Source organism: Crinia signifera, chromosome 7, assembly GCF_055691185.1.
Source record: "Crinia signifera chromosome 7, ASM5569118v1, whole genome shotgun sequence".
In the NCBI taxonomy this organism is placed as follows: Eukaryota; Metazoa; Chordata; class Amphibia; order Anura; family Myobatrachidae; genus Crinia; species Crinia signifera.
Window position 1 is genome coordinate 17,506,961 of NC_139223.1, and position 27,216 is coordinate 17,534,176.

Below are 27,216 nucleotides of genomic sequence, written 5' to 3' on the forward strand. Positions count from 1 at the left end.
CTGTTTTATTTCGGGGGATTAGCCACAAATATTAAGTAGACCCCAAATGTATCAAAGGGGGACCGCAGCAGGAATCTCCGATCTCTGTTGCAATCCCCCCCTTCACCGCCACCAGCCAAAGCTGCCCGATGTATCAACATCGGGCAGCCCGGCTTTGCATCCCTGGGCTATTGCCACTCTGAGATGGTGGAAGCCCATTGTAGCCTGTGGCTATGGGATTGCACTGCCCGGCAGGGGGTCAGTGCTAACCGCACATGCATAGACACCCTCCCCCCACCCCCCAGCATTGCAGGGATGCCCTGTCCCTGCGCCCTGAGGTAGGATACATACCTCCGATAGGATCGCATTTTACAATGCGATCCCGGGTGATAACATTCTGTCCTTGATAAATGGGCCTCAATCACTAGAGAAAATAAACCAGAAATCCAAGCTCAGCAGAAACCATTGTGAGGACTTCGCAAGTTCCTACCACAGATGCCACCCCATGTGGACCTCTTCACAGTCAACCTTCCCAATGTCGACCTAATGCCTGTGTCACCTTTATAACCCTGTCAACCTTCAGTGTCAACCTTTTGACCAGTCAAGGACGGAGTCCCAAGAAGGGCGGAGTAGTCAGTAGTTCCATCAGATATGAAGCGGGGAGCCCATCTCTATATTACACCTCCAACAGGTATCTGCCACCCCCGGAATCATCCCAGCTAAGGTGAGTAGACACCTGCACCATCGTGAGAGGACTCTGAATTGGGTCTTGATTAAGAAAAATGGGCAGAACTAGCAAATGTATTTTGAAAGATCTTTGTCCAATCATCATCCGCTTAATTAATCTGAAGGTCATGCCTCCAAACAGTGACCTATTTAGGTAGAGAAGGATTGATGTTCAGGAGTCTATTACCCATTGAGAAAGTGTGCCAGATGTAGAGGGTTCAGTAACATGTTCTCAAACAGGGTCACATGTCCTATGGCGGCCGGACACACAACCCTCGCCTGCGCAAAATGCCCAATAACCAGCTGTCCGATTTGCTGTGCCCCACATTACTTCCATGTAGCGAAAGCAGAACTAGCGACTCCTGCCCGTAGTAGAACAGCTTCCCATGGCTGGGATAGTAGGAGAGCCGCCTGATTAATGATCCCCTTTCCCAATACTGTACAAGAATAAAATTCCCCCACAAGATGGCGAGTTTTTTTTCAATTCCCGGGAATTACATGCAATAAATCACATGTAAAAATGGGCAAATCGTATGTATATGAGTCCTCCTGGGGGGCCTTTAGTGACCTCTGTTTAGCGGCGGACAAAAAAAAAAAATTACACACCTCACTATAACGAGATTGATGAACATTTTTTTTTAATAGTTGCTATGGCCAACATCACTTCTTCATTTTCAGAAGCCTTAGTAAATTTACTCAGTTACGCAACTAGAAATTGTGATACCCTGCCAAAAAAAAAAAAAAAACTGGTTCCCCCAGGGGTTTCATGCTTGCAGGCATGCACAAGCATCCCCAAAATCTAGCACTGGGTGAGGATTATCGCTATGCATTCCCCTGACAGACACTAGAGCACCAGTAGGACCTCTAGCATTAGTCTCCATGAAGCAGGCAGCCATTTTTGGAGGGCTCCAGCAGCTTCCATGCAGATGGTCAGACCACTGCTCCGCCACTGAATTTGCAGCTTAGTTTGAGACAAATGTTATATGCAATCTCCTAGCCAGCATACATCTAATGAGTGAAATCTATTAAGTAGGCTGGAATCTCTCATCAGGAAAAAGGTCACCACTATTAGCGAACAGAGAAAAGGATCATACATTACAAAATACACTAAGATTATATGCATGTATTTTTTATTCATAAAGCAACAGTGCAACCCATATACAATCCAGGGACATAAGAAGGACATGACGTATGCATTACTTGAGTACATAAAGGCACATCTAGCGCATGACCCTTATCCAGGCCCCATCGCTTACATAGAAGGCAGCGTGCAGGGGCTCAGTGAACGTAGCAGTAAAGGTGTGCAGGTGTCTGTATACACGCCTGTCCTGGTCACACAGCTCATAGAAGCTCAGACGTCCGGCCTCGTAATCCAAATAAATCCCAATTACCTGAGAGCACTGATCGAAGAGTAAAGAATGAGCATCAGAGTTGTGAGCCCACATATAGCGGTTGGTATATCTGCGCAAACACCAAGACCTGGTGTCATCCCCGATCCCGGAACGCTTTCCGCTTCTCTCTATACTGGGATAGGACAAACCGATGTCCCACAGCCCTGTAGAGCTGGTCTCTACTTCCCAGTAATGCTGCCCTAGTGTGAAACTATTAACACTCAATATCTGATTGTAAAAAGAGAATCTCACAGTGGAGTCTGGACGACCATGGTTTATATAGGAGTCGGATACAGTTTTCAAGTCGGACGATAACTCCAGGCTATTGTGAGCCGTGTTCAAATCCATGGTGATTGGCAAGAACTGCAGCGTGAAGAGGTTTCTCTTTATGACGGTCACAATATCAGACAGTCCCGTGTTCACAGTTTCTGTGATCAGACCTTCATTCAGATCCCCAATTGTGCTAAACATCTTCTCATATCTTTCCTCATCGTCAAACCCATGGCTAGGGTCACAAACACCAGTACTATGCAGCTCTAGTCCTTGCAAGATAGATAATGGATCACTTTGGTTATACAAGTCCACGATGTGGCCGATTTTCCGGGATTGCGCTACTTTTCTCATCTCCAGCTCTTGGAGGAGGTCCGAGATTTTGAAAGTAATCTGGTAAACTTGTCTGGAGATCTCCGCTACTACTCGCCCCTCTACGGCTTCCAGCTCTTCCCGGATGTCCTTGAATTGGCCGGTGACTCTACTTTGGATGCTAGCTGCTTCTTCTTGAACTCTCTCCATATGCTCCTGCAGCCTCAGGACCCTCCACTCAGTTTCGTCTTTCCCTGAAGACAGATTATCCAGAAGCTCTCTTAGTTTTTGCTTTTTCTTCTCCAAGGCCTCCCCGATGGTCTCCACCAGGTGTCCCCTGTGCTTGCCAAAAGCAAAGCAGGAGATACAGATGTTCACTGCATCCTCTGAACAGTAGTAGGCCATCGTTTTCTGATGGGCAGGGCAAGTCAGGTCTTCCAAAGAAGTCATGGGGTCAACCAGTACATGGTCCACTGACTTCTTGTGTTTCCGTAAGTGTTTATTGCAGAGGGAGACCTCGCACTGCATGCACATTTTAGCAGCTGGTACGTGGTAATCGCAGTATGTACAGAAGACCTTCGCTTCCATTTGCTCCAGGTGAGTAGGCCTGAAATGCTTCACGATGTTACTCAGCTTCGTGCTCTTTTGGAGTGCAGGGCGTTCCATGTACTCCGCTCTGCAGTCGGGACAGGAGTAGACACCAGCCTCTTCCTGGGCATCCAGAGCCTCGGTGATACAGGTTTCACAGAAGTCGTGACCACAACTCAATGACACGGGTTCCGTATATAGGCTCAGGCAAATGGAGCACTTCAGCTCATGCATGAGGTCAGAAGAGTCCATTCTGCAAATAACAAACAGAAAACAAAGCTTCAGCATGTTCCACAGCTCATACAATAAAGTCTGCTCCTCTAGTCTAGCTGTGCGAGATCCCATTGTGTATATGGGTTTTGGCCATACATGGGAGAGGAACAATAGGATGTGGTGGCAGGGGAGGATCTTGTGATCGAGACGGAAACCTTTCATGACCAGCTACCTCATTTACCAAAGCCCGCCAGTGGTATAAACTAGGTGAAGATAGTTTCTTGGAAACTTGATAACTTTAAACAGGATAGTATATTACAGGGTGGTTAGATTCCTCTACATCTAGACCAAAGGTACACAATTAAGGAGACCTGACCGGTAGTGTCGGCTCTGTGAGTACAGTATCAGCAATTACCGCTGCCCAGAAGGCATGTACCGCTGCGCATAACCATAACAAATTGGCACCAGGGACACCACATCTAGGGCAGATGTTAGCAGATCCAGTGGCGGCTCTTACCTCTGTTGAGGAGGAGGGCTGCTGCAATGCACCACCCCCTCGCTGCTGCCGGTGTTTATGGTCGGGCCCAACCTCCCCCCTCGCTGGACCAGCGCATGCGCGGTATCTTCTTCGGTATTGCGCATGTGCTGGCCCACCAGCCTTAATGGGCTGCTTCGGCAATCCACAGCCTAGGGTCTAGGGCAGTGGTTCCCAAACTGTGTGCCGTGGCACCCTGGGGTGCCTTGGGGGACTTGCAGGGGTGCCCTGCGTTGATGGTCCAGGACCAATTCAAGTTATTTATGTGCAATATAATAGTCAAATTATGGACAAACAGAAGTAAATTGTGTCCATTACCACATAACGGATACTAAGGATGAGATAGAAACACAATTTATTTAACGTAATATTTGTTTCTGACTTTCTCAATGAGAAACCTTTAGCCTATGGGTGCCGCAAAAAAAAAAAATTCTGATGCTTCGGGGTGCCGTGATTCAAAAACGTTTGGGAACCCCTGGTCTAGGGAATGAGCAGAACCCATTATTGTGGGCTTCACACCATGGCGGATTTTACCTGGGGGGGACTGCAGCCCATGGGTAAAAACCGCCACTGATCAGGTCTCCGCCCCACACTCTGTAGAGACACTGGAGTATGATAGGTTTGGTGCAGAAAAAAAAAAAAAAACAAGATCTGAACTCTGAATGATTTTCATCTAACGCACCTATATCTTGTTCACAAGGGATCTTAAGAGGATCCAAGAGGTGAGGACAGACGCATATAAGGTGGAGATTTGACCTTGTGTAACCACATTTATAATCAGCTCCTTAACTGACGAGTTGGAATTGGAAGGAGCCAACATACCAAGTTGTGTCTGTACCACATGACGCATTTACAGATCCCACCCTAAGCCAGAGATTATCGTGTGACAGGTGTAGTAACTCTTTATACAGAGTGTTAAACCATAAATGGGTTTCGCCGTGAGCATCTTGCCAGGAACCTGACACAAGAGCAAGCAACGACTGACGTAGCAAATGCGGGAGACCGCCGGCAGATGATCCAAGAGGAGAAATTGCAGGAAGAGAAAAGAGATCCCACATACTCGGCAAACAGTCCTGACTGTAAGTTCCCCCTACCTAAACTCAAGTAGACAAATGTTCCAACTGAATATATAAATAAACTTGGAAATTAGGAAGATCCAAGCCACCATCAGTTTTGGCCATCATCAATGTCCTCAATGCCACCCAAGATGTCCTACCGCCCCAAATAAATGAGATAATACGGTGTATAGTAGTGAAAAAATGAAAAATGTTCTTAGGGATATACACAGATAGGGGAGTTTTGTCATAGATACAGATGGAGCCGCTCTCTTTGGATGGGGACATGACACAACTACCGCCATGCGCCAGGTCCTCCAAGAATGGGGCGTGCGTGTCCCAGTCTCGGCAATGGGACATGCAAGCGTGTAAGACGATCGGGCGTCCCCACCAGCTCCACCAGAAATAGCGATATGTCCAGCTGGCAGACAGAGAGAGGGCGGCCCCATCTGTATAAATAGTTGGCTTGTACAGTCCTCTATAGCCAAGTCTCTGGCCTGTATCAGTAAGAGAAGTTTCTGCCATATATGGACCCGTCGCTTGAGGCCCATCGTGACCTGGTCAATATTTTGCTGCACATCGGTTTTACCGTTCACAGTAATCTAAAATGAAGAGCCCATTGCAATGGGGACAAGGCCGGCAATACACCAGGGTAACACCTTATAGGGGAACAGTACTGGGTTTGTCCCAATTGGTTAGTAGACCTTAAAAAGTCCCAAACTTATTTACAATATTAAGCAAGGATTTCAAAAAAAAAAAAGCCTGTCACCAGCATGTGACCTAGAGAATAAGGGGATACGGGATACTGTCATTGGGTCACCAGTATAATGGTTGACAGTCATGAGAGCGACATGAGTCTAGGTTGACATGCAGGAAGTCGACATGGGGTTTAAAAAAATAAATTTGGGCCGACAGGTGGTATTTCATGCCCTACCAGCCACTAGGGTTTGGTGGGAGAATTAAAATAGTGTGCCAAGCGGACGCGGTGCTACGTTTCAGTGTCCATGTCGACTGTGTCGACATTCGGGACAAAAAAATGTGAAAAACTCCATGTCAACCTTTAGACTGTCGACCAAAATTGTGGTGACCTAATGATCCATACCCGGGGATACAATGTGACTGTTTACAGAAATCCTAGCCATTGGGGGAGGAATATAATAGTTGAACCCAGCATACAAAGTTGGGGTCAAAAGAAAGAGCTTAGATCAGAGGTTCCCAAACGCGGTCCCCAATGCACCACAACGGTCCAGGTTGTGAGTATATCCTTGACCCAGCACAGATGTTTAGATCACAGAGAAAGGGCCACCAGCGCTGAGGTCACCTCTGAGGCCGAGCAGGTCCCGAACACTCTATATTTTTGAATATAAGGGAGGAATATATAGATTAGCAGAAATGATTGCACAGTGCACCTGCACCCCATTCTGCATGTAACTATGAATCCCAGCAAGGAAGCCCCTCATTACAGTCAGGGTGTGCAGTCTAGAGACCCATTCCCTATATTATTATTCCATACGTGTCATTGAGAGGGGGGGGGGGGGTTGCCCTGGTCCTGCGCCCCCCTCCCGCTGCCGGAGCAGCACAGCCTCTCTCCCCTGCTCAGCACACTCTGCTCAGTACCGTGTGGTGAGCAGGGGGAGAGAGGCAGCTGCAGCCTGTCCCCCGGCACACAGACTGCACCCCCTGCAAATCTATTTCATTTTTGTTTCGGTATGAATATAATAGTGAGCCCTTCCCATTGTTGGCCTAATGCTTGTGTCGACTTATTTCATGTGTCAACCTAAGCCCTGTCGATCTTTATTGGTCGACCTTCAGGGCCGGCGCTACCCACTCAGCAGCTCCTGCAAAGCAGGGAGGCGCCATGCTGAAAAGGCGCTGTCCCCTTCCCTGCTCTGCTAAAGCTGCCTCAGTCCTCACTGTCACTGCCTCCTGCACGCCGCCCGCAGCGCCTGTCTGACAGCGGGCGGCAGTATGGAGAGGCTGAGCAGCTCCCTGCACCGCGCACACACTGTCCTCATCCAGCGACCGGCCCCCTCTTCCTCACGGACACTTGCGCTGAGGCATGTAGCGCTGTCTGTGAATGCCTGGATGACGTCATGTCCGGATCCACCCCCTACACATTGCTCCCTGAGCCTGTCAGCTGACGAACAGGCAGCAGCGTCGCCTCCCCTTCCTTCCCTCTGCTCAGTGTGCTGTGCCAGTGCCGCTGCCAGTCCTCAACACTCCGCCCCCTCTATCTCCTCCCCTCTTCTTCCATCTCCTCCATCTCTCCCCTCCTTTCCCCCTCAGTCACGAGAGGGGTGTAATGGCGTCCTCAGCGTCCTGCCTACGCAGATAGAAGGGAGGGACTGCACAAGAGTTAAACAGCAAAAGAACAGTGAGTCATTTTTAATAATTGTAGATTTTTTTAAATATTAATTTAGACACTTTTTAAATAATGGGCTGGGTTATGTGCCTAAAGGTTGCCATACAGGCTGCAATAGCAGCGTGCGATGCGATGTGCACTCCTGCGGGCATCGCACAGTACAAAAAGCATGTGCTGCACATACTTTTTGTACTACTTTCGGATCGCATCGCACACACATTGTATGCATGCCGTGCGATGCGATCTAGCCCATAACGTATGCGATTCTCGCAGCGTGTATGGGCACCTTTAGTGCCTGCAACATTTTGCGGACACAGCACTGAGATGGTGTATGCATGTACATGCACCCGAGATCCTCCATAGGATCACATGTTGCATACACTCCCACAATCAGGCTGCAGCTTGTTGCAATGGCAATGTGAAGGGGCGCAAAATGTATGGTTTGCAGGAGGGCGCCGGACACCCTAGCACCGGCCCTGTCTACCTTCATATTGTCTACCCTATGACCCATACCCTTACTAATACACCTGAACGGTTTATCAGATACGCCGCATGACGTCTAAGGTTACTGATAATGGGCCTAATTCAGGACGAGTTGTAGTTTTGCAAATAATTCCCAACAATGCGACTGCAAAATCTTGCAAGCGCATTGCTATTATGATAGCGCCTTGCGAGTTATGGGTAGAAACCATCGATGCAGAGATCTGACTCGTCCCCACCATCGATGGCAGAGATCCGATACAGCGCGGTTTTATTTCACTAATTCAGGAGGCCCAAATCTTAGCTCCTTCCCTTCCTGATTGGTCAACCGCAGCCCCTTGTCCCGATGTACTGATGCCCATTGATTGCTTCCTGCTGTCAAGGTAGGTACTGATGGCCCCTTTTGATGGTCACCCTGACATGAGATCAGTGCAAGGGGTAAACAGATCTAGAATACAGAACTATCCACAAGCCAAATTATATATACATCTTTATCTATCTAACTGATCCTCGGTTCTATGAGAAGTACCAGCACTGACCACTAGAGGCCACTTGACTGACCAAATTACCCTTTTATGTGCTAAAAGATGTCCTAACAGAAAGTGAAAGCAATTTTTGCAGGGACAGTGATCTGTTTCAAACTTGCTGGATATGTAGAGAGGGAGCTGTGAAGACAGAGATTGTAGGTAGGAGCAGATAAGGACTGTGGGTGGGGTGGAGAGTTTGTGGGATAAAAACTGTCACAGCTCAAAGTGAATGTACATTGCAAAAGCAGCATTTTGATGGGGGGGGGGCGCTTTTAACTTGTTAGCTATAGGAGCAGTATGGACGCACTGAGGTCATGGGTTCTATCCCCACCATGGCCCTAACTGTGTGGAGTTTGTATGTTCTCCCGTGCTTTTGTGGGTTTCCTCCCACAATACAAAAATATACAGTTAGGCAGGGCTATTTTTCAGCAGGCTCCAGCAGGAACTGAAGCCCTTATTCTAGTTCACTCTGACAAAATATTTCTTAGATGGACAAAACCATGTGCACTGCAGGTGAGGCAGGTGTAAAACCCCACCCAAATCTAATTCTCTCTGCACAAGTAACACCTTCCTCACCTGCAGTGCACATGGTTTTGTCCATCTAAAAAATATGTGTGAACTAGAATAATGGCCTCAGTTCCTGCTGAAAAATAGCCCTGCAGTTAGGTTATTTGGCCCCTAACAAATATTAGCCCTATAATGTCTGTGTGTGCGTGTACATGTGGTAGGGAATATAGATTGTAAGCTCCACTGGGGCAGGGACTCATGGGAATGTTCAAATATTCTCTGTGAAGCACTGCGGAAAATGTGCGTGCTATATAAAAAACTGATAATAAATAATATAACAGCTGGGGCTAAACCATGGACTTCTATATATAAATGCTTTTCAAAGTTTCAAAGGGGGGGGGGGGGGGGGGGGGGTAGCAACTTCCAGCACCACACTGCTAAACAACCAATAAGGTTATAACGGAGGTTATTACCCAGCAGCCCCTCTTCTCTCCTCTGACTCATCACATGCTCTGTATGGCTTCTAATTGTAGAGATTGCTTTCACCCGACAGCTCTGGTGCATTGTGGGAACACGTGGGATATGGCCATCTGCACACTAAGGGGTCTATGTACTAAGGAGAGATACAGAGGGCAAATATAATGTACTCCTGAATGTCATTATTCCTACACAGCCTGTGACATGGCAGGTATTAGTGGATTGGCTGGTACTTTATCTCTCTCCAAAGCTTCGTACATAGACCTTCAGTCAGTAACGTGTTTTCCAATTACCTTGTGTTGGTGAGAGGCCGCTGGTAGCTCTGTCCACACTCACGGCACCACCAGCTCACAAAGACATCCTGGGCTATGTAGTCCTACCCAGCACTTCCCTCCTCTTAGCTTTATAATTGCCTCCTGAGGGCGGGGCCGGTTTTTATTTAACCATTTTGCGGCTGGATGAGATTCACATACCTCCCAACATGACCTCTCCAGGAAGGACCCTCTTGGCCATTTCGGGAGGGTAGGCAACCCTGTCTGGAGATCATTAACAAAGTAATAAGGGCCAGATGTACTAAGCTTAGTGATAAAATGGAGAGTGATAAACCACCAATCAGCTTCTACCTGCCATGTCATGGGCTGTGTTTGAAAAATGACAGGTAGAAGCTGATTGGCTGGTGATTTATCACTCTCCATTTTATCACTCTCCATGGCTTAGTACATCTCACCCTAAGCGATATTATATACAACATCGCTCACAGGGACCAAAATTAAACAGATCATTTATAAGATCGCTTAGCGCGTATGGGGCTTGAAGGTTAATTTACAGTAAACTGTCCCAATAATGCTAATTGGATACTGCCCCACCCACGGCTTGCAGCATTCCATGGGCAGAGGAATTTGTCAAAATAGGTGCGGAGATTGCCAAGCAAATGGTTTTGATCAACCCTTCGAGTGTCAACATTGCTGTGAGGGATCCTCAAAATATCCATAAAAATGCCAACAGCGACCACAGCGACGCAGCTTTTTAGGCCGAGGACTCTAATTATTATAGTCACAGTAATGATGGAATGTCCGTGTGTCCTGGCTTGGTTGCTATGGACACAGTCCTATACGCTAACGCAATATAGAATGTCATATTCTCTCATTTACCTTAATTGGCTCCTTTATGTTTAATATTTTACTCTTAGTTACTCTATGACAGGCATGTACAGACAATGACCCTGCAGCTGTAGTGAAACTACACATCCCAGCATGCTTTGCCATAGTTTTAGCATCCCTAATAGCAAGGCATGATGGGACTTGTAGTTCACAACAGCTGGAGGGCCATAGTTTGGACATGCCTGGTCTATGAGGTGAATCTTAATCTGTGATGGCCACAAAGCACATGTGCAATGGTCGCTCAGAGACAGTGACCAGAATCCTGGGGAATTTCCCAGCATCCCACAGAGGTCGGTATAATAATGAACAAAAAAGTATTGTCTACCGTAAGAGATAATGGGGGCGATTCAGCTTCATGCCCAGCATTTTATGGGTGTTCAGGTTGGTTTGCTAATGACAAAACTGAGAGCACTGCAGGTGGGGCAGATGTAACCTATAGGGAGAGAATTACATTTGGGTGAGTGATTTTGTTTCTGTGCAGGATAAATACCGGCAGCTTTATTTTTAATGGTCAGCATTTGATTACGGATTCTGGAATCGAAGTGAACTTACAACAAAGGGTTAAGTATTTATTTTATTAGCGATAAGAAAGATCCAGCAACAGAACCTCATACTACGGATGTAGCAGCCATCCCCAAATTACAGCAACCACTAACTGGAATTACTGCGACTCAAAGGGGTACATTCACTGACGCTTCTACAGATGAAAAGAGACGTTGCCCAGAGCAACCATTTGGTCTATCATTTTCTAGGATGCAATAGAGATATTGCAGACAGACAGAGACTGAGTAGAAAAGCCCTTTAGGAGGCTAAAACAACTAAACCTAATGAATGTATGGACTATTAAAAATCAAAACCCTCCCCTAAATAACAAAATAATAAAATAGAAGGTCCCAAAATATTGGGAGGAACAGAACTTATACCGCTCCATTCTATATGAAGCAACCGTCCCATGAAAATATGAAATCACTGCGGCAATCTAGAAGCATTTAGTTGTAGTTATTCCTTGGTTTGTTTCTTCCCGCTGCTATTAGTGTTATCAGACTACCATGGCAACCACAGTCATATTATTGCTTTACAGATTTGTTTGGAACCGTTAACTAGAGACAGAACATCAGCAGGGGTAACTCAGGCCCGTCACCTCCATCACTATCTCCTCCTAAGCTCCAAATACAGTATTATTGGTTATAGCAGACAGTTCCCACCACACGCGTTACCCAAATACATAGGCTTACCCTAATATCCCTATAACCCAGAATGCTCATGAATTACACAGGTTCTTGAGTCGATTAAAACCAGGTGAAATTTAGGCTTGAAGTCAGCCACAGAACCTGTGCAATTCCTGTGCTCCAGGTTAAAGGGATATTATGGTAAGCCTACACTTACACAAAACATTTACATTTCGCCTTATCACGTAAAGAGGAAAATAAGGGGTACTTGTGTAATATCTGGGCGCCCGATTTTTCATTGCATGCCAGTATTAAAGGCACGCGATGGGGACCAGATTTTTGGAATTTTTGGACGTTATCTGTACAATGTAAAAATCAGTTGCATCGCATGCCATTATAATGGCATGCGATGCGAAGCGACGGGCCCGATTTTTACATTGTACTCATGTTAAATGGCCCCCAGATCCGATTTTTAATTGTATACCCACCCGGATGGGTAATTATTAGGTAAAATGCCCCCCCCCCCACACACTTTTCATACCCCCACTATCCACGTTGGCGAGGAGTAGATTTTATATAGTGTGGCGAGCGCAGTGAGCCACCGAGCCCAAAGCGTGGCGAGCACAAGCCCCGGATGCAGAATACGAGCCCGAAGCATGGCGAGCACCGCGAGGGGACGCGGATTACTTAACATGTATTACGCTCGCCACTCTACGGGCTCATATTCCGCGTCCTCTCGCCACACTATATAAAATCAACTCCACGCCGATGTGGATAGTGGGGGTATGAAAAGGTCGGAGGACGCGTACCGCTGTGCTCGACACACTTCGGGTTGGCGTTGATAGTGGGGTGGCGTTAACAATGGGGGGGCATTTGACATAGGCATTACAATCAAAAATAGGTGTACAATCAAAAATTGGGTCTGGGGGGCATTTAAAATGGGAATCCGGAATCTGGGCGCCTGTACAATTAAAAATTGGGTCCAAAATCGGTCGCATCGCATGCAATGCGACCGATTTTTGGTTGTACAATCACATAAGACGAAAAAAAAAAAAAAAATTAGGTGCCCAGATAATACACAAGTACCAAATCAGGACTTCTTTGACATGCTATGCCCTCCTGCAACCTGTACTAAATCCATTACCTGTTATTTCCCCCTAGCAAGATGTCAGGAGACAGTTATTATTTCCATTGCCCCTGTGGGGGGGTTCATTACTGTATTTAGCATTTTATCCGGACCCAGCCATCCTTCGATACCACAAAGGCGGCATGCAGGGGCTCAGTGAAGGTGGCGGAGAAGGTGCACAGGCGTATAATGGGGTAACACAGCTGGTAGAAGGACAGACGCCCGGCCTCATAGTCCAGGTATATCCCTAATCTGCACACAGGGGACTGCGGATGTAATTTGGTTGACACAGAATTATGTATCACTAAGTGACCATTATCAGCTCTTTTCAAGCACCAGGACTTGGAATTATTTCCCAACCTGGAACCCTTGCCTTTGCGGTCTATACTGGCATAGGCCACCCCTACCTTCCAGTATGCAGAGCTACTGGTCTCCACTTCCCAGTAATGTCGCCCTTTGGAAAAAGTGTTTTTACTTATGACCTGACAATAAGACCTGAACCTCTCTGGCTTTTCCTCACGGCCCTGCAGTGTTGGGGACCAGGAGGCAGATTTCAGGTCTCCGGAGACTATAGCATTATTTGAAGCTGTGTTTATGTCCAGTATTAGATCAGTGGCCTCCGGTACATACAATCCTCTTCTTGCAGCAGCAGATAACTCAGATAATGATGTGTGTAACGTTACAGCGACCACATCTTCGTCATATTCCTCCTCTTCATCCAGTTTAAGATCAACCTCTGCAGAATTCTCAAAGTCATCTCCATCAAATTCTCCATTGTGTAAGAAAGTAAGTGGGTCAGCCACGTTACACAGCGCTTCAATGCGACCCATCATCGTAGACTTGTCCTTCTGTGTTTCCAGCTCCTGGATCAGGTCTGAGACTTTCAACAAGATCTCCTCTTCCTGGCTGGAGATCTCACTCAGGACTCGGGTCTCCAGGTCTTGCAGCTGCTTCCTGAGGTCCAAAAACAGGTCAGTAACTCTCTGAGTGTCAGCAGACACTCTCTCCTGCTCCTTTCTCTTGTGGTCCAGTAGACACTGGACTCTTTCCTCCACATCTCCAGTCCTGGAGGTCAGTTCTTCCAGACATTCTCTCAATTTCTTCTTTTTCACCCTGACGGCCTCATCCAGTGACTGCACCTTATGTCCTGTGTGTGGTCCTGTTACACAGCAGGAGAGGCAGATACAGGCGCCATCCTCACAGCATTGGTACTCAAGAAGTTTCCTGTGCGTCTGACACTTTCTGTTCTCCAGTGAGGACGTTGGCTCAATAAGAACATGATCCAGGGACTTGTTGTGTGCCCTCAGGTGGTCCTCACACAGGGAGGTCTCACAATGCAGGCAGGTTTTCACAGCCGGTACAGGAGCCTGTAGACAATACATGCAGGAGACCCCAGACACGTCCGAGCCCAGCGGAGTGAGGAGAAAATGTTTTGCTATGTTACACAGCTTCCTGTTCTTCTCCAGCACCGGACGCTCCTGATACTCTGCTCTGCACTCCGGACAGGAATAGCCCCCGGCCCCCTCCTGTGTATCCAGCACCCGCACAATGCAGTCCTGGCAGAAGATGTGGCCACATGTCAGGGACACGGGGTCGGTATAAAGGCTCAGGCAGATGGAGCAGCTCAGCTCCTCTCTCAGACACACAGACGCCATTCTGCAAACAGAAGAGAGAAAGTGAAAGTAGTGTGACGAGTTACGGGGAGGGAGGGGGAGCAGTGTGTGGTATGGGGGGGGAGAGGAGGAGAAGGGCAGGAAGGGGAGAGAAGTATTTGTCACTGTGTCCCAACTCTGACTTAACCCTTTACTGCAGTATTTCTGTCTGCATGGAATGTACTCTAGAAAACACATTAGGAACTGAAAACAGAGGCTGGTTAAAATGAATGAAGGGCACTTTCAGAGTAATGGGGGGGGGGGGGGGGATTCAGAAAGTGAGAGATTTGGTAAGAAATCTGCAGTTTCTTTGGTACTTGTGTATTATCTGGGCGCCCAATTTTTTCATTGCATGCCACTACTTAAGGCATGCGATGCAATGCGATGCGATATTTATTGTATAGTCGCCCATGGGTGATTTCATACCCCCAGTATCCAACTACGCATGGAGTGGATTTTATATAGTGTGGCGAGCGCAGCGAGGGGACGCGGATTACTTTACATGTATTCTTCGTCCGCTCGCCACGCTTTGGGCTCGGTGGCTCGCCACACTATATAAGATCAACTCCATGCGTAGTTGGATAGTGGGGGTATGAAATCACCCATGGGCGACTATACAATTAAAAAAATCGGGTCTTTACAATGAAAAAGTGCATTGCATGAATTGTATGCCACTATATTGCATGCAATGAAAAAAAATCGGGCGCCCAGATATTAAACAAGTACCGTTTCTTTAAAGAGGCAATCATTGACATGGCAAAACCAGTTTGAATTTGCAGTGTAAAATGATTGCCGCTTTAAAAAGAACTTAAAATTTCTTCCCAAAACTCTCATCCTATTAGATTTCCCCCATAGACCCGCTATACAAAAATACCCCACATACTGTTCTAAGCATGGAATGCTACAGTAACCACCTTAAAAATGATTTCTTTACCCTCCGGTAAAATCAGGGTTACCTATGTAATACCCTGGTACTGCAAGAGTTAATAACTATTTAGCTTTATCATGCACAGCTAGGGCTATTTCCTGTGCACTGATTGGGTGAAGTTTGGAGATCAGGCAGTGATCATGTGCAAGCCTCCTGCAGAGGGGAAACAGATGCTGCGTTCTCATTGCCGCCCCTGCAAAAACCCGGGTTTTATGGGCAGGGCACAGAGCATCTCAGCTCTACAGACCCCATTCATACAGCACCTTAGACCCGGGAAATTCCTGTGGGTACTTGTGTATTATCACGGCTCCCATCTCATTGCATACCATAAGGCTTAAGGTGCCCAGACGCATCAATTATCGAATGCGTTTTGTACTTTTGAAGCACAAATTGCATCTTATGTACAATTATTGGATGGTGTTTATGTTCCCGGGAGCCCGATATTGTATGTCTAAAAAAGTACGTGCTGCACGTACTTTTTAGACTAGATCTGAAATTTAACATTACAAACATGGGTTCATCACATCGCATCTTATGCATCCAAGTGCACATCTCATAGCAAGCTGGAAGAAAAATTGTATAGAACCATTGTACAGTCAAAAACGCATAGCACAGTACAATTGTAGCGTCTGTGGGCACCTTCAAGATGGTATGCAATGAGATGAGATGTGCTGCGATGGGACCCGATCTTATACAATTTAAAATTGTATACCATTGTATATGGCATACGATGAGATTTTAAATTGTATAAGCACACTAATGGGTTGTCAATCGGCCCCCCAATAAGATTTTTTATTGTATAAGCACCCTAATGGGTGCTTACAATGTTAAATGCACCCCCACTATCAACGCCAACCCGAAGCGTGGCGAGCCCGCGAGGGGCGGCGGTACGCGTCCTCCGGCCTTTTTATACCCCCACTATCCATGTCGGCGTGGAGTTGATTTTATATAGTGTGGCGAGCGCAGCAAGCCACCGAGCCCAAAGCGTGGCGAGCCTCGCGAGGGGACGCGTAATACTTTATTATTATTATTATAATTTTATTTATAAGGCGCCACAAGTGTTTCGCAGCGCCGTACAAAGGAACAATACAGGGAGACAAAAACTTAGCATAACATTGAATAAATAACAAAAATACAGTACAAATAAAGAGCACCACAGTTCAATACACATTACAGCTTAAATGTAAGTAGTGAGGACCCAATCAACATACAACTAGAGGCTTGAGGCCAATGATGGAGATGAGTATGAAGATGGTCACTGAGTTTTGGAGTAAAGGAGAGCTGTGAGTGAAATGTGAAGAGAAGTGGGCTTTGACAACAGGAGGGAAGAGGGCCCTACTCGGAGGAGCTTACAATCTAGTAGGAAGGGGAGACAGACAGATTACAAGAGGTGCAAGCGAGGGGGTGGTGGTTAGATAGCAGGATGTAAACAGGAAACAGGCAAGGGGTCAGAGAACCAGCTGGTTTATGCAGTGGAAGGGTACGCTTTGATGAATAGGTGAGTTTTCAGTGCCCGTTTGAAGCTTTGCAAGGTCGGGGAGAGTCTAATGGAGCGAGGGAGTGCGTTCCACTGAAGGGGTGCAGCACGGGCAAAGTCCTGTACTCTAGCATGGGAAGCAGTGATCAGGGTGGAGGAGAGACGACAGTCGTCAGCTGACCGTAGAGGGCGTAATACATGTAAAGTATTACGCGTACGCTCGCCACGCTTCGGGCTCGGTGGCTCGCTGCGCTCGCCACACTATATAAAATCAACTCCACACTGACATGGATAGTGGGGGTATAAAAAGGTCGGAGGACGCGTACCGCCACCCCTCTCGGGCTCGCCACGCTTCGGGTTGGCGTTGATAGTGGGGGTGCATTTAACATTGTAAGCACCCATTAGGGTGCTTATACAATTAAAAATCTTATACTGAGGCCAATTGACCTTGAAAGCACCCATTAGTGTGCTTATACAATTTAAAATCTCATCTCATCGTATGCCATTGTATGCCATATACAATTTTAAATTGTATAAGATCCCATAAGATGGAAATCGTGGGAGCCGTGATAATACACAAGTACCTTCCTGTGTCTGCCCCGTTCACACTGCTTCCCCTAGTATTCCTGCCATCAAGTGTGTGGCATCTAAGAGCAGCTTTGATTGGATGTTTAAAAAGTATCTTTGATTGGCTGCTAAAGAGCAGCTTTGAGCAATGCAATGAACTTGCTTTTTTGCATTTTCTAAGAAAAATGCCAGCAGTAGCAGTGTCGCTTATGTGCATAATAATGTACACCAAATAAATACCCCCCAACCCCCCCCCACACACACACACACACACACACATTTCCTTTAAGCGAACACCATTGGTCCTGTCTCCTCTCAGTGAGCTGCCGATTCCTCTCCTTGTGGCACCATACCTGCCGCAGCCCAGCGCCATCAGAGGAAGACCACCCCATCTATTAATATGGGGGACCCAGCTCACAGAGAGCAGACAGCGCTGCCTGTACACATGGTCCTATGGTTGGGCAAGGTGAGCTGGCTAAGGTGGAACCAAATACCACAGACGCAACAGTTTTGCTCTGTGCTGGCTTATAACCCCCTGCCTACCACTACATATACAGTACACACTAAAAACAGACAGACAGACAGACACACACACACACACACACACACACACACACACACCACCACATATGGCAGTACACACTAAAAACAGACACACACACAGAGACACCACTACATATACAGTACACACTAAACACAGACACACACACAGACACCACCACATATAGCAGTACACACTAAAAACGGACACACACACACACACACCACCACATATACAGTACACACTAAAAACAGACACACACACAGAGACACCACCACATATAGCAGTACACACTTGAAACCATAAAAACACACACACACAAATCCTCTGCTGACACATATACATACACAACCACACACAAATATATACACACACAGTACACTCTACAGACAGTACAGTACAGTACAAACCATACACACACTTGTCAGGTGCTATTCATCACCTACAAGTAGCCATTATTAAAACTACTTACACAGTCACAGGCCACCAGCAGCAGCAGCAGCTCCTCGTGTTGTCTGGGGGTGGAGCTTGTAACTGAGTGGCAGGCTCAGGACCCCGGAGAAGCAGAGAGCTGATGGGAGGGGTGGCCACCACATTGCCTGCATGGCTCTTCAACTGATCTCAGGTGAGATTTGAAGTGCTGGAGCCTGAGGCATGGGAGAGAGGACGGGCGCTGGCAATCTCTGGCAGGAAAATGTTTTGTTTTTTTTTCCTGTCAAAGCTGTCAGTCTCATGTGGGCCTATTATTAATGGGGGGCCTGGAGCTGCAGCTCTATCCACCTCATTGTTAATCCAGCCCTGGTGGGGAGTGCTGCCAGTAGGGATGGCCATTCTGCAACTGGCCATCGATAGTGGTAAACTATGCAATGGCTGACCAGAAATATTTTTACATATCGATAGTCATCCATTGTGTTTGATTGATTGGCCTGTGGGCCAATCAAAACACGGGGGTGGGGCTATGCTGCATGTCCTATCGATGGAGGGAAACCATCTGGTTCTCCCCCATCGATGGCAAAAGTATTCAACATCGGCCATGAACCATCGATGGTCGATGGCAATCCCTAGCTGCCAGTCCCAGCAAGGAACATGACAGAGAGAGAGAGACCGCAGTGTGGCAGCAGCAGTACCCAGAGTGCAGGGAGAGGATGATGCTCACCTGTAGGGGTGCCCTAGAAGAGTGGCAGGAGTCTCGGGAGAGGACGTATCTGGGTGAGTGTTCAAAGCCATGCGGCATGCTGAGTAGCCCCCCATTGACTAGAGTCCTTGTTATGGATGAGAGAGACAGTAACCTGTGATGTGTAGCACTACTGGTCCCAGAATGACCTAGTATGTACTGTTCGCCATATTTATGTCACTGCAATTAAGTGATGTGCTGGAGGAGGTGCCTTGATGTACTGTAACCGATGTGATAAATGTACTGGAGGAGATGGCTTGATAAGTGACCTGATGGAACCGTTATGCTGTGTGCTGGAGGAGGTGACCTGATGTAACCGTTATGCTGTGTGCTGGAGGAGGTGACCTGATGTAACCGTTATGCTGTGCGCTGGAGGAGGTGACCTGATGTAACCGTTATGCTTTGTGCTGGAGGAGGTGACCTGATGTAACCGTTATGCTGTGTGCTGGAGGAGGTGACCTGATGGAACCGTTATGCTGTGTGCTGGAGGAGGTGACCTGATGGAACAGTTATGCTGTGTGCTGGAGGAGGTGACCTGATGGAACCGTTATGCTGTGTGCTGGAGGAGGTGACCTGATGGAACCGTTATGCTGTGCGCTGGAGGAGGTGACCTGATGTAACCATTATGCTGTGTGCTGGAGGAGGTGACCTGATGTAACAGTTATGCTGTGTGCTGGAGGAGGTGACCTGATGGAACCGTTATGCTGTGTGCTGGAGGAGGTGACCTGATGGAACCTTTATGCTGTGTGCTGGAGGAGGTGACCTGATGGAACCGTTATGCTGTGTGCTGGAGGAGGTGACCTGATGGAACCGTTATGCTGTGTGCTGGAGGAGGTGACCTGATGTAACCGTTATGCTGTGTGCTGGAGGAGAGTGTTCAGAAGTTATCCCTTCTATATGTAAAATAAACGGTTTATGCTGTTTTATTTCGGGAGATTAGCCACAAATATTAAGTAGACCCCAAATGTATCAAAGGGGGACCGCAGCAGGAGGGTCAGTGCTAACCGCATATGCACAGATACCCTCCCCCCGGCTCCGGACATTGCAGGGATGCCCTGAGGTATGATACATACCTCCGATAGGATCGCATTTTACAATGCGATCCTGGGCGATAACATTCCGTCCTTGATAAATGGGCCTCTCAATCACTAGAGAAATTAAACCAGAAATCCAAGCTTAACAGAAACCATTGTGAGGACTCAAATTCCTACCACAGATGCCACCCCATGTGGACCTCTTGACAGTCCACCTTCCCAATGTCGACCTAATGCCTGTGTCACCTTTATAACCCTGTCAACCTTCGGTGGTCAACCTTTTGACCAGTCAAGGACCGAGTCCCAAGAAGGGCGGAGTAGTCAGTAGTTCCATCAGATATGAAGCGGGGAGCCCATCTCTATATTACACCGCCAACAGGAATCTGCCACCCCCGGAATCATCCCAGCGAAGGTGAGTAGACACCTGCACCATCGTAAGAGGACTCTGAATTGGGTCTTGATTAAGAAAAATGGACAGAACTAGCAAATGTATTTTGAAAGATCTTTGTCCAATCATCATCTGCTTAATTAATCTGAAGGTCATGCCTCCAAACAGTGACCTATTTAGGTAGAGAAGGGTTGATGGTCAGGAGTCCATTTCCCATTGAGAAAGTGTCCCAGACGTAGAGGGTTCAGTAACATGTTCTCAAACAGGGTCACATGTCCTATGGCGGCCGGACACACAACCCTCGCCTGCGCAAAATGCCCAATCACCAGCTGTCCGATCTGCTGTGCCCCACGTTACTTCCATGTAGCGAAAGCAGAACTAGCGACTCCTGCCCGTAGTATAACGGCTTCCCATGGCTGGGATAGTAGGAGAGCCGCCTGATTAATGATCTCCTTTCCCAATACTGTACAAGAATAAAATTCCCCCACAAGATGGCGAGTTTAGCCAATCAGCAGCCGACCAGTCTTTTCAATGTTTTTTTTATTTTTTATTTTTATTCTCCTGGGAATTACATGCAATAAATCACATGTAAAAATGGCACATCAAGTGCCAAATCGTATGTATATGAGCCCTCCTGGGGGGCCTTTAGTGACCTCTGTTTAGCGGCGGACAAAAAAAAAAAAAAAAAACACACACACACACACACACACACACACACACACACACACACACACACACACACACACCTCACTATAACGAGATTGATGAACATTTTTTTTTAATAGTTGCTATGGCCAACATCACTTCTTCATTTTCAGAAGCCTTAGTAAGTTTACTCAGTTCCGCAACTAGAAATTGTGATACCCTGCCAAAAAAAAAAAATAAAAAAAAAAAAATTCTGGTTCCCTCAGGGGTTTCATGCTTGCAGGCATGCACAAGCGTCCCCAAAATCTAGCACTGGGTGAGGATTATCGCTATGCATTCCCCTGACAGACAATAGAGCACCAGTAGGACCTCTAGCATTAGTCTCCATGAAGCAGGCGGCCATTTTTGGAGGGCTCCAGCAGCTTCCATGCAGATGGTCAGACCACTGCTCCGCCACTGAATTTGCCGCTTAGTTTGAGACAAATGTTATATGCAATCTCCTAGCCAGCATACATCTAATGAGTGAAATCTATTAAGTGGGCTGGAATCTCTCCATCAGGAAAAAGGTCACCACTATTAGTGAACAGAGAAAAGGATTATACATTACAAAATACACTAAGATTATATGCATGTATTTTTTATTCATAAAGCAACAGTGCCACCCATATACAATCCAGTGACATAAGAAGGACATGACGTATGCATTACTCGAGTACATAAAGGCACATCTAGCGCATGACCCTTATCCAGGCCCCATCGCTTACATAGAAGGCAGCGTGCAGGGGCTCAGTGAACGTAGCAGTAAAGGTGTGCAGGTGTCTGTATACACGCCTGTCCTGGTCACACAGCTCATAGAAGCTCAGACGTCCCGCCTCGTAATCCAAATAAATCCCAATGACCTGAGAGCACTGATCGAAGAGTAAAGAATGAGCATCAGAGTTGTGAGCCCACATGTACCGGTTGGTATATCTGCGCAAACACCAAGACCTGGTGTCATCCCCGATCCCGGAACGCTTTCCGCTTCTCTCTATACTGGGATAGGACAAACCGATGTCCCACAGCCCTGTAGAGCTGGTCTCTACTTCCCAGTAATGCTGCCCTAGTGTGAAACTATTAACACTTAATATCTGATTGTAAAAAGAGAATCTGAAGGTGGAGTCTGGACGACCATGGTTTATATAGGAGTCGGATACAGTTTTCAAGTCGGACGATAACTCCAGGCTATTGTGAGCCGTGTTCAAATCCATTGTTATTGGCAAGAACTGCAGCGTGAAGAGGTTTCTCTTTATGACGGTCACAATATCAGACAGTCCCGTGTTCACAGTTTCTGTGATCAGACCTTCATTCAGATCTCCAATTGTGCTAAACATCTTCTCATATCTTTCCTCATCGTCAAGCCCATGGTTAGGGTCACAAACACCAGTACTATGCAGCTCTAGTCCTTGCAAGATAGATAATGGATCACTTTGGTTATACAAGTCCACGATGTGGCCGATTTTCCGGGATTGCGCTACTTTTCTCATCTCCAGCTCTTGGAGGAGGTCTGAGATTTTGAAAGTAATCTGGTAAACTTGTCTGGAGATCTCCGCTACTACTCGCCCCTCTACGGCTTCCAGCCCTTCCCGGATGTCCTTGAATAGGCCGGTGACTCTGCTTTGGATGCTAGCTGCTTCTTCTTGAACTCCCTCCATATGCTCCTGCAGCCTCAGGACCCTCCACTCAGTTTCGTCTTTCCCTGAAGACAGATTATCCAGAAGCTCTCTTAGTTTTTGCTTTTTCTTCTCCAAGGCCTCCCCGATGGTCTCCACCAGGTGTCCCCTGTGCTTGCCAAAAGCAAAGCAGGAGATACAGATGTTCACTGCATCCTCTGAACAGTAGTAGGCCATCGTTTTCTGATGGGCAGGGCAAGTCAGGTCTTCTAAAGAAGTCATGGGGTCAACCAGTACATGGTCCACTGACTTCTTGTGTTTCCGTAAGTGTTTATTGCAGAGGGAGACCTCGCACTGCATGCACATTTTAGCAGCTGGTACGTGGTAATCGCAGTATGTACAGAAGACCTTAGCTTCCATCTGCTCCAGGTGAGTAGGCCTGAAATGCTTCACGATGTTACTCAGCTTCCTGCTCTTTTGGAGTGCAGGGCGTTCCATGTACTCCGCTCTGCAGTCGGGACAGAAGTAGACACCAGCCTCTTCCTGGGCATCCAGAGCCTCGGTGATACAGGTTTCACAGAAGTCGTGACCACAACTCAATGACACGGGTTCCGTATATAGGCTCAGGCAAATGGAGCACTTCAGCTCATGCATGAGGTCAGAAGAGTCCATTCTGCAAATAACAAAACAGAAAACAAAGCTTCAGCATGTTCCACAGCTCATACAATAAAGTCTGCTCCTCTAGTCTAGATGTGCGAGATTCCATTGTGTATATGGGGTTTGGCCATACATGGGAGAGGAACAATAGGATGTGGTGGCAGGGGAAGATCTTGTGATCGAGACGGAAACCTTTCATGACCGGCTACCTCATTTACCAAAGCCAGCCAGTGGTATAAACTAGGTGAAGATGGTTTCTTGGAAACTTGATAACTTTAACCAGGGTAGTATATTACAGGGTGGTTAGATTCCTCTACATCTAGACCAAAGGTACACAATTTAGGAGTCCTGACCGGTAGTGTCGGCTCTGTGAGTACAGTATCAGCAATTACCACTGCCCAGAAGGCATGTACCTCTGATACAGGGTGGTACATGTAATCAATCCCAAGATCTGAACTCTGAATGATTTTCATCTAACGCACCTATATCTTGTTCACAAGAGATCTTAAGAGGATCCAAGAGGTGAGGATAGACGCATATAAGGTGGAGATTTGACCTTGTGTAACCACATTTATAATCAGCTCCTTAACTGACGAGTTGGAATTGGAAGGAGCCAACATACCAAGTTGTGTCTGTACCACATGACGCATTTACCCACCCTAAGCCAAAGATTATCGTGTGACAGGTGTAGTAACTCTTTATACAGAGTGTTAAACCATAAATGGGGTTCGCCGTGAGCATCTTGCCAGGAACCTGACACCAGAGCAAGCAACGACTGACGTAGCAAATGCGGGAGACCGCCGGCAGATGATCCAAGAGGAGAAATTGCAGGGAAAAGAAAAGAGATCCCACATACTCGGCAAACAGTCCTGACTGTAAGTTCCCCCTACCTAAACTCAAGTAGACAAATCTTCCAACTGAACATATAAATAAGCTTGGGAATTAGGAAGATCCAAGCCACCATCAATGTCCTCAATGCCACCCAAGATGTCCTACCGCCCCAAATAAATGAGATAATACTGTGTATAGTAGTGAATTTTCTTAGGGATATACACATATAGGGGAGTTTTGTCATAGATACAGATGGAGCCGCTCTCTTTGGACGGGGACATGACACAACTGCCGCCATGCGCCAGGTCCTCCAAGAATGGGGCGTGCGTGCCCCAGTCTCGGCAATGGGACATGCAAGCGTGTAAGACGATCGGGCGTCCCCACCAGCTCCACCAGAAATAGCGATATGTCCAGCTGGCGGACAGAGAGAGGGCGGCCCCATCTGTATAAATAGTTGGCTTGTACAGTCCTCTATAGCTAAGTCTCTGGCCTGTAACAGTAAGAAAAGTTTCTGCCATATATGGACCCATCGCTTGAGGCCCATCGTGACCTGGTCAATATTTTGCTGCACATCGGTTTTAAAGTTCACAGTAATCTAAAAATGCCAAGTATCTAAAATGAAGAGCCCATTGCAATGGGGACAAGGCCGGCAATACACCAGGGTAACACCTTATAGGGGAACAGTACTGGGTTTGTCCCAATTGGTTAGTAGACCTTAACCCCTTCCCGACATTTGACGTATATATACATCATGGCCGGGAAGTACTTCCCGACACATGACGTATATATACGTCATGGCTTCTAACTGTCACTGCGTCTAGAGACGCAGTGACAGAGGGACGATGTCTGCTGTCCCTGACAGCAGACATGTCCCTGCATGCCCAGGGGGGGCTGCGATGCCGCCCCCCCGTCGGCGATCGCTGTGATTGGCTGTTCAGTGTGAACAGCCAATTACAGCGTTTTCTGTGTCACCGGCGAATAACGTTCGCCGGTGACACGGGATCGGAGGTGATTGGTGCTGTAAAGTACAGCACCAATCACCGCGGGGTGTAAGGGTGACACTGGTGTCACCCCACCTCACCCCGCCCGCCCCCAAAGGCCGTGATTGGTCCGTCGGACCGACGGACCAATCACAGCCATGGAGGGGGGTTTAAACTAACGGGGACTACACTGCAGACGCCATTCCGGTCTGGAATAGCGTGCAGTGCGGTCACCGTGCCCAGCTGTCGCCATTTACTGACCAGAACCTTGCTCAATACTTACCTGATCACTGCTTGGGATCTTGCTTCATCTTGTGACATCCTGTGCTGTGTTGTGCTGCTGCAGTGTCATCGAGTTAGAGAGAGAGAGAGATAGAGAGAGAGAGATAGAGAGGCCTAGTGACAGAGAGTGCTATATTTTGTGCTGCTGCAGTGTAATAGAGTTATAGATAGAGAGATAGAGAGAGATAGAGAGAGATAGAGAGATAGTGACAGATCGTGCTATATATTTTTTATATAACTGACTGCTGCCCCCCCTTTTGTGCTGATCAGTATAAATTAACTGATCAGCAACTTTTTGGGGGCGCAGGGTATTTTTTATATATATATATATATATATATATACCTGCTGCAGTGTCATAGAGTGATAGATAGTGAGAGATAGAGAGATAGAGAGAGATAGTGACAGAGAGTGATAGAGACTGCTATATTTTGTCTGCTGCCCCCCTTTTGTGCACCCCCAGCAACTTTTTGGGGGTGCAGGGGTTATTTTTCATATATATAACTGTCAGTGCTGCTGCTGCAGTGTCATAGAGTGATAGATAGTGAGATAGAGAGAGATAGAGAGAGATAGAGAGAGATAGTGACAGAGAGTGATAGAGAGTGCTAAATGTTGTGTCTGCTGCCCCCGCCTTTTGTGCTGATCACTATATCTGAGGTGATCAGCAACTTTTTAGGGGTGCAGAGGTTTTTTTTTTTTATATATACCTGCCAGTTGCACTGTCAGTTGCACCAAAGGTTGTGCACCTGCTGCCCCTCACTGGTAATCAGTGTCGCATCACTGATCACCTTATTTTTTTGTGTGTGCGCTGTGGGGTCTTTTTTTAATTTTTTTTTTTACACACACTGTGATTTTGGGGGTGTCCTGTGGCCGCTGTGCGCTGATCAGTGACGTACATCACTGATCATCTTTTTCGGCACAGGGTTGATCTATTTTTTTTTTTTTTTTTGATCAAATTCCTGTTGCCTTTGAGCGCTGTTCAGTGACGGACGTTACTGACCAACATCTGTGCTCAATTTTTGGCGCAGGACCTTTTTTTTTTTTTTTTTAAACCCTTCAATTTTTTATTTTTTTTTAACCCCTTCATTTTTTTTTTTTTTGTATAAAGTATTTTTTTTTTTCTGCACTACATACACACTACACACTACATACCCCCCTGGTTCAAATAAAGTTTGTACCCCCCCTACACTATACACGTGTTGAAACATTTCACTACCAGTAACACAAAAATAAAAATGGCATCCCAAATGTCATCCCAAATGTCATCCCAGTCATCCAGAAGAATGTATTCAGTGGAGGAGGCATATGCCCTGCTTGCTTCTGACTCTGACACAGCCAGTGATGCAAGCGGGGAATTTGAAGGATTCATCTTAAGCTCCTCTTCCTCCTCTAGTGATGAGGGACCCCCTCAAAGACGCCCCCGTAGAGCAGCTGAGACCCCCCCCCCAATAATTGATCTCGTATGGACCCCACCACCAGACAATTTTGAGCCCCAGGTTCCTGAGTTTTTGGCCATGCCAGGAATCCAATTTGATT

General features: G+C 47.0%; 2 protein-coding genes across 5 annotated transcripts in view; both read right to left on the minus strand.

Annotated features, from left to right (window-relative positions):
- Window positions 1-27,216, minus strand: part of LOC146019874 (E3 ubiquitin/ISG15 ligase TRIM25-like) — a 61,094-nt gene that overhangs the window by 18,589 nt on the left and 15,289 nt on the right. Inside the window, exons 2-3 of one of the 4 annotated variants that reach the window (XR_014450676.1) lie at window positions 18,515-18,689; window positions 11,818-14,533 (exon numbers count right to left, since the gene is read on the minus strand). Coding sequence is in view for 3 of the 4 variants with exons in the window: in XM_083152499.1 (XP_083008625.1) it covers window positions 22,012-23,604 (1,593 nt within the window). In the remaining variant the exon portion in view is untranslated. Of the gene's footprint in view, window positions 1-11,138; window positions 14,534-18,514; window positions 18,690-21,904; window positions 23,606-27,216 lie in introns of those variants that run through there. The other 3 variants (XM_083152500.1, XM_083152501.1, XM_083152499.1) reach the window with 3 other exon arrangements.
- Window positions 1,824-9,824, minus strand: LOC146019873 (zinc finger protein RFP-like). The gene is made up of 2 exons (XM_083152498.1): window positions 9,716-9,824; window positions 1,824-3,519 (listed from the first exon to the last, which is right to left on the minus strand). The coding sequence occupies exon 2, from the start codon at window positions 3,516-3,518 to the stop codon at window positions 1,926-1,928; it is 1,593 nt and encodes a 530-aa protein (XP_083008624.1). The 5' UTR covers window position 3,519; window positions 9,716-9,824; the 3' UTR covers window positions 1,824-1,925.

What these genes read in the sequence shown, in the direction of transcription:
- LOC146019873 (XM_083152498.1), bottom strand. Translation starts at nt 3,518, where the DNA reads ATGGACTCTTCTGACCTCATGCATGAGCTGAAGTGCTCCATTTGCCTG.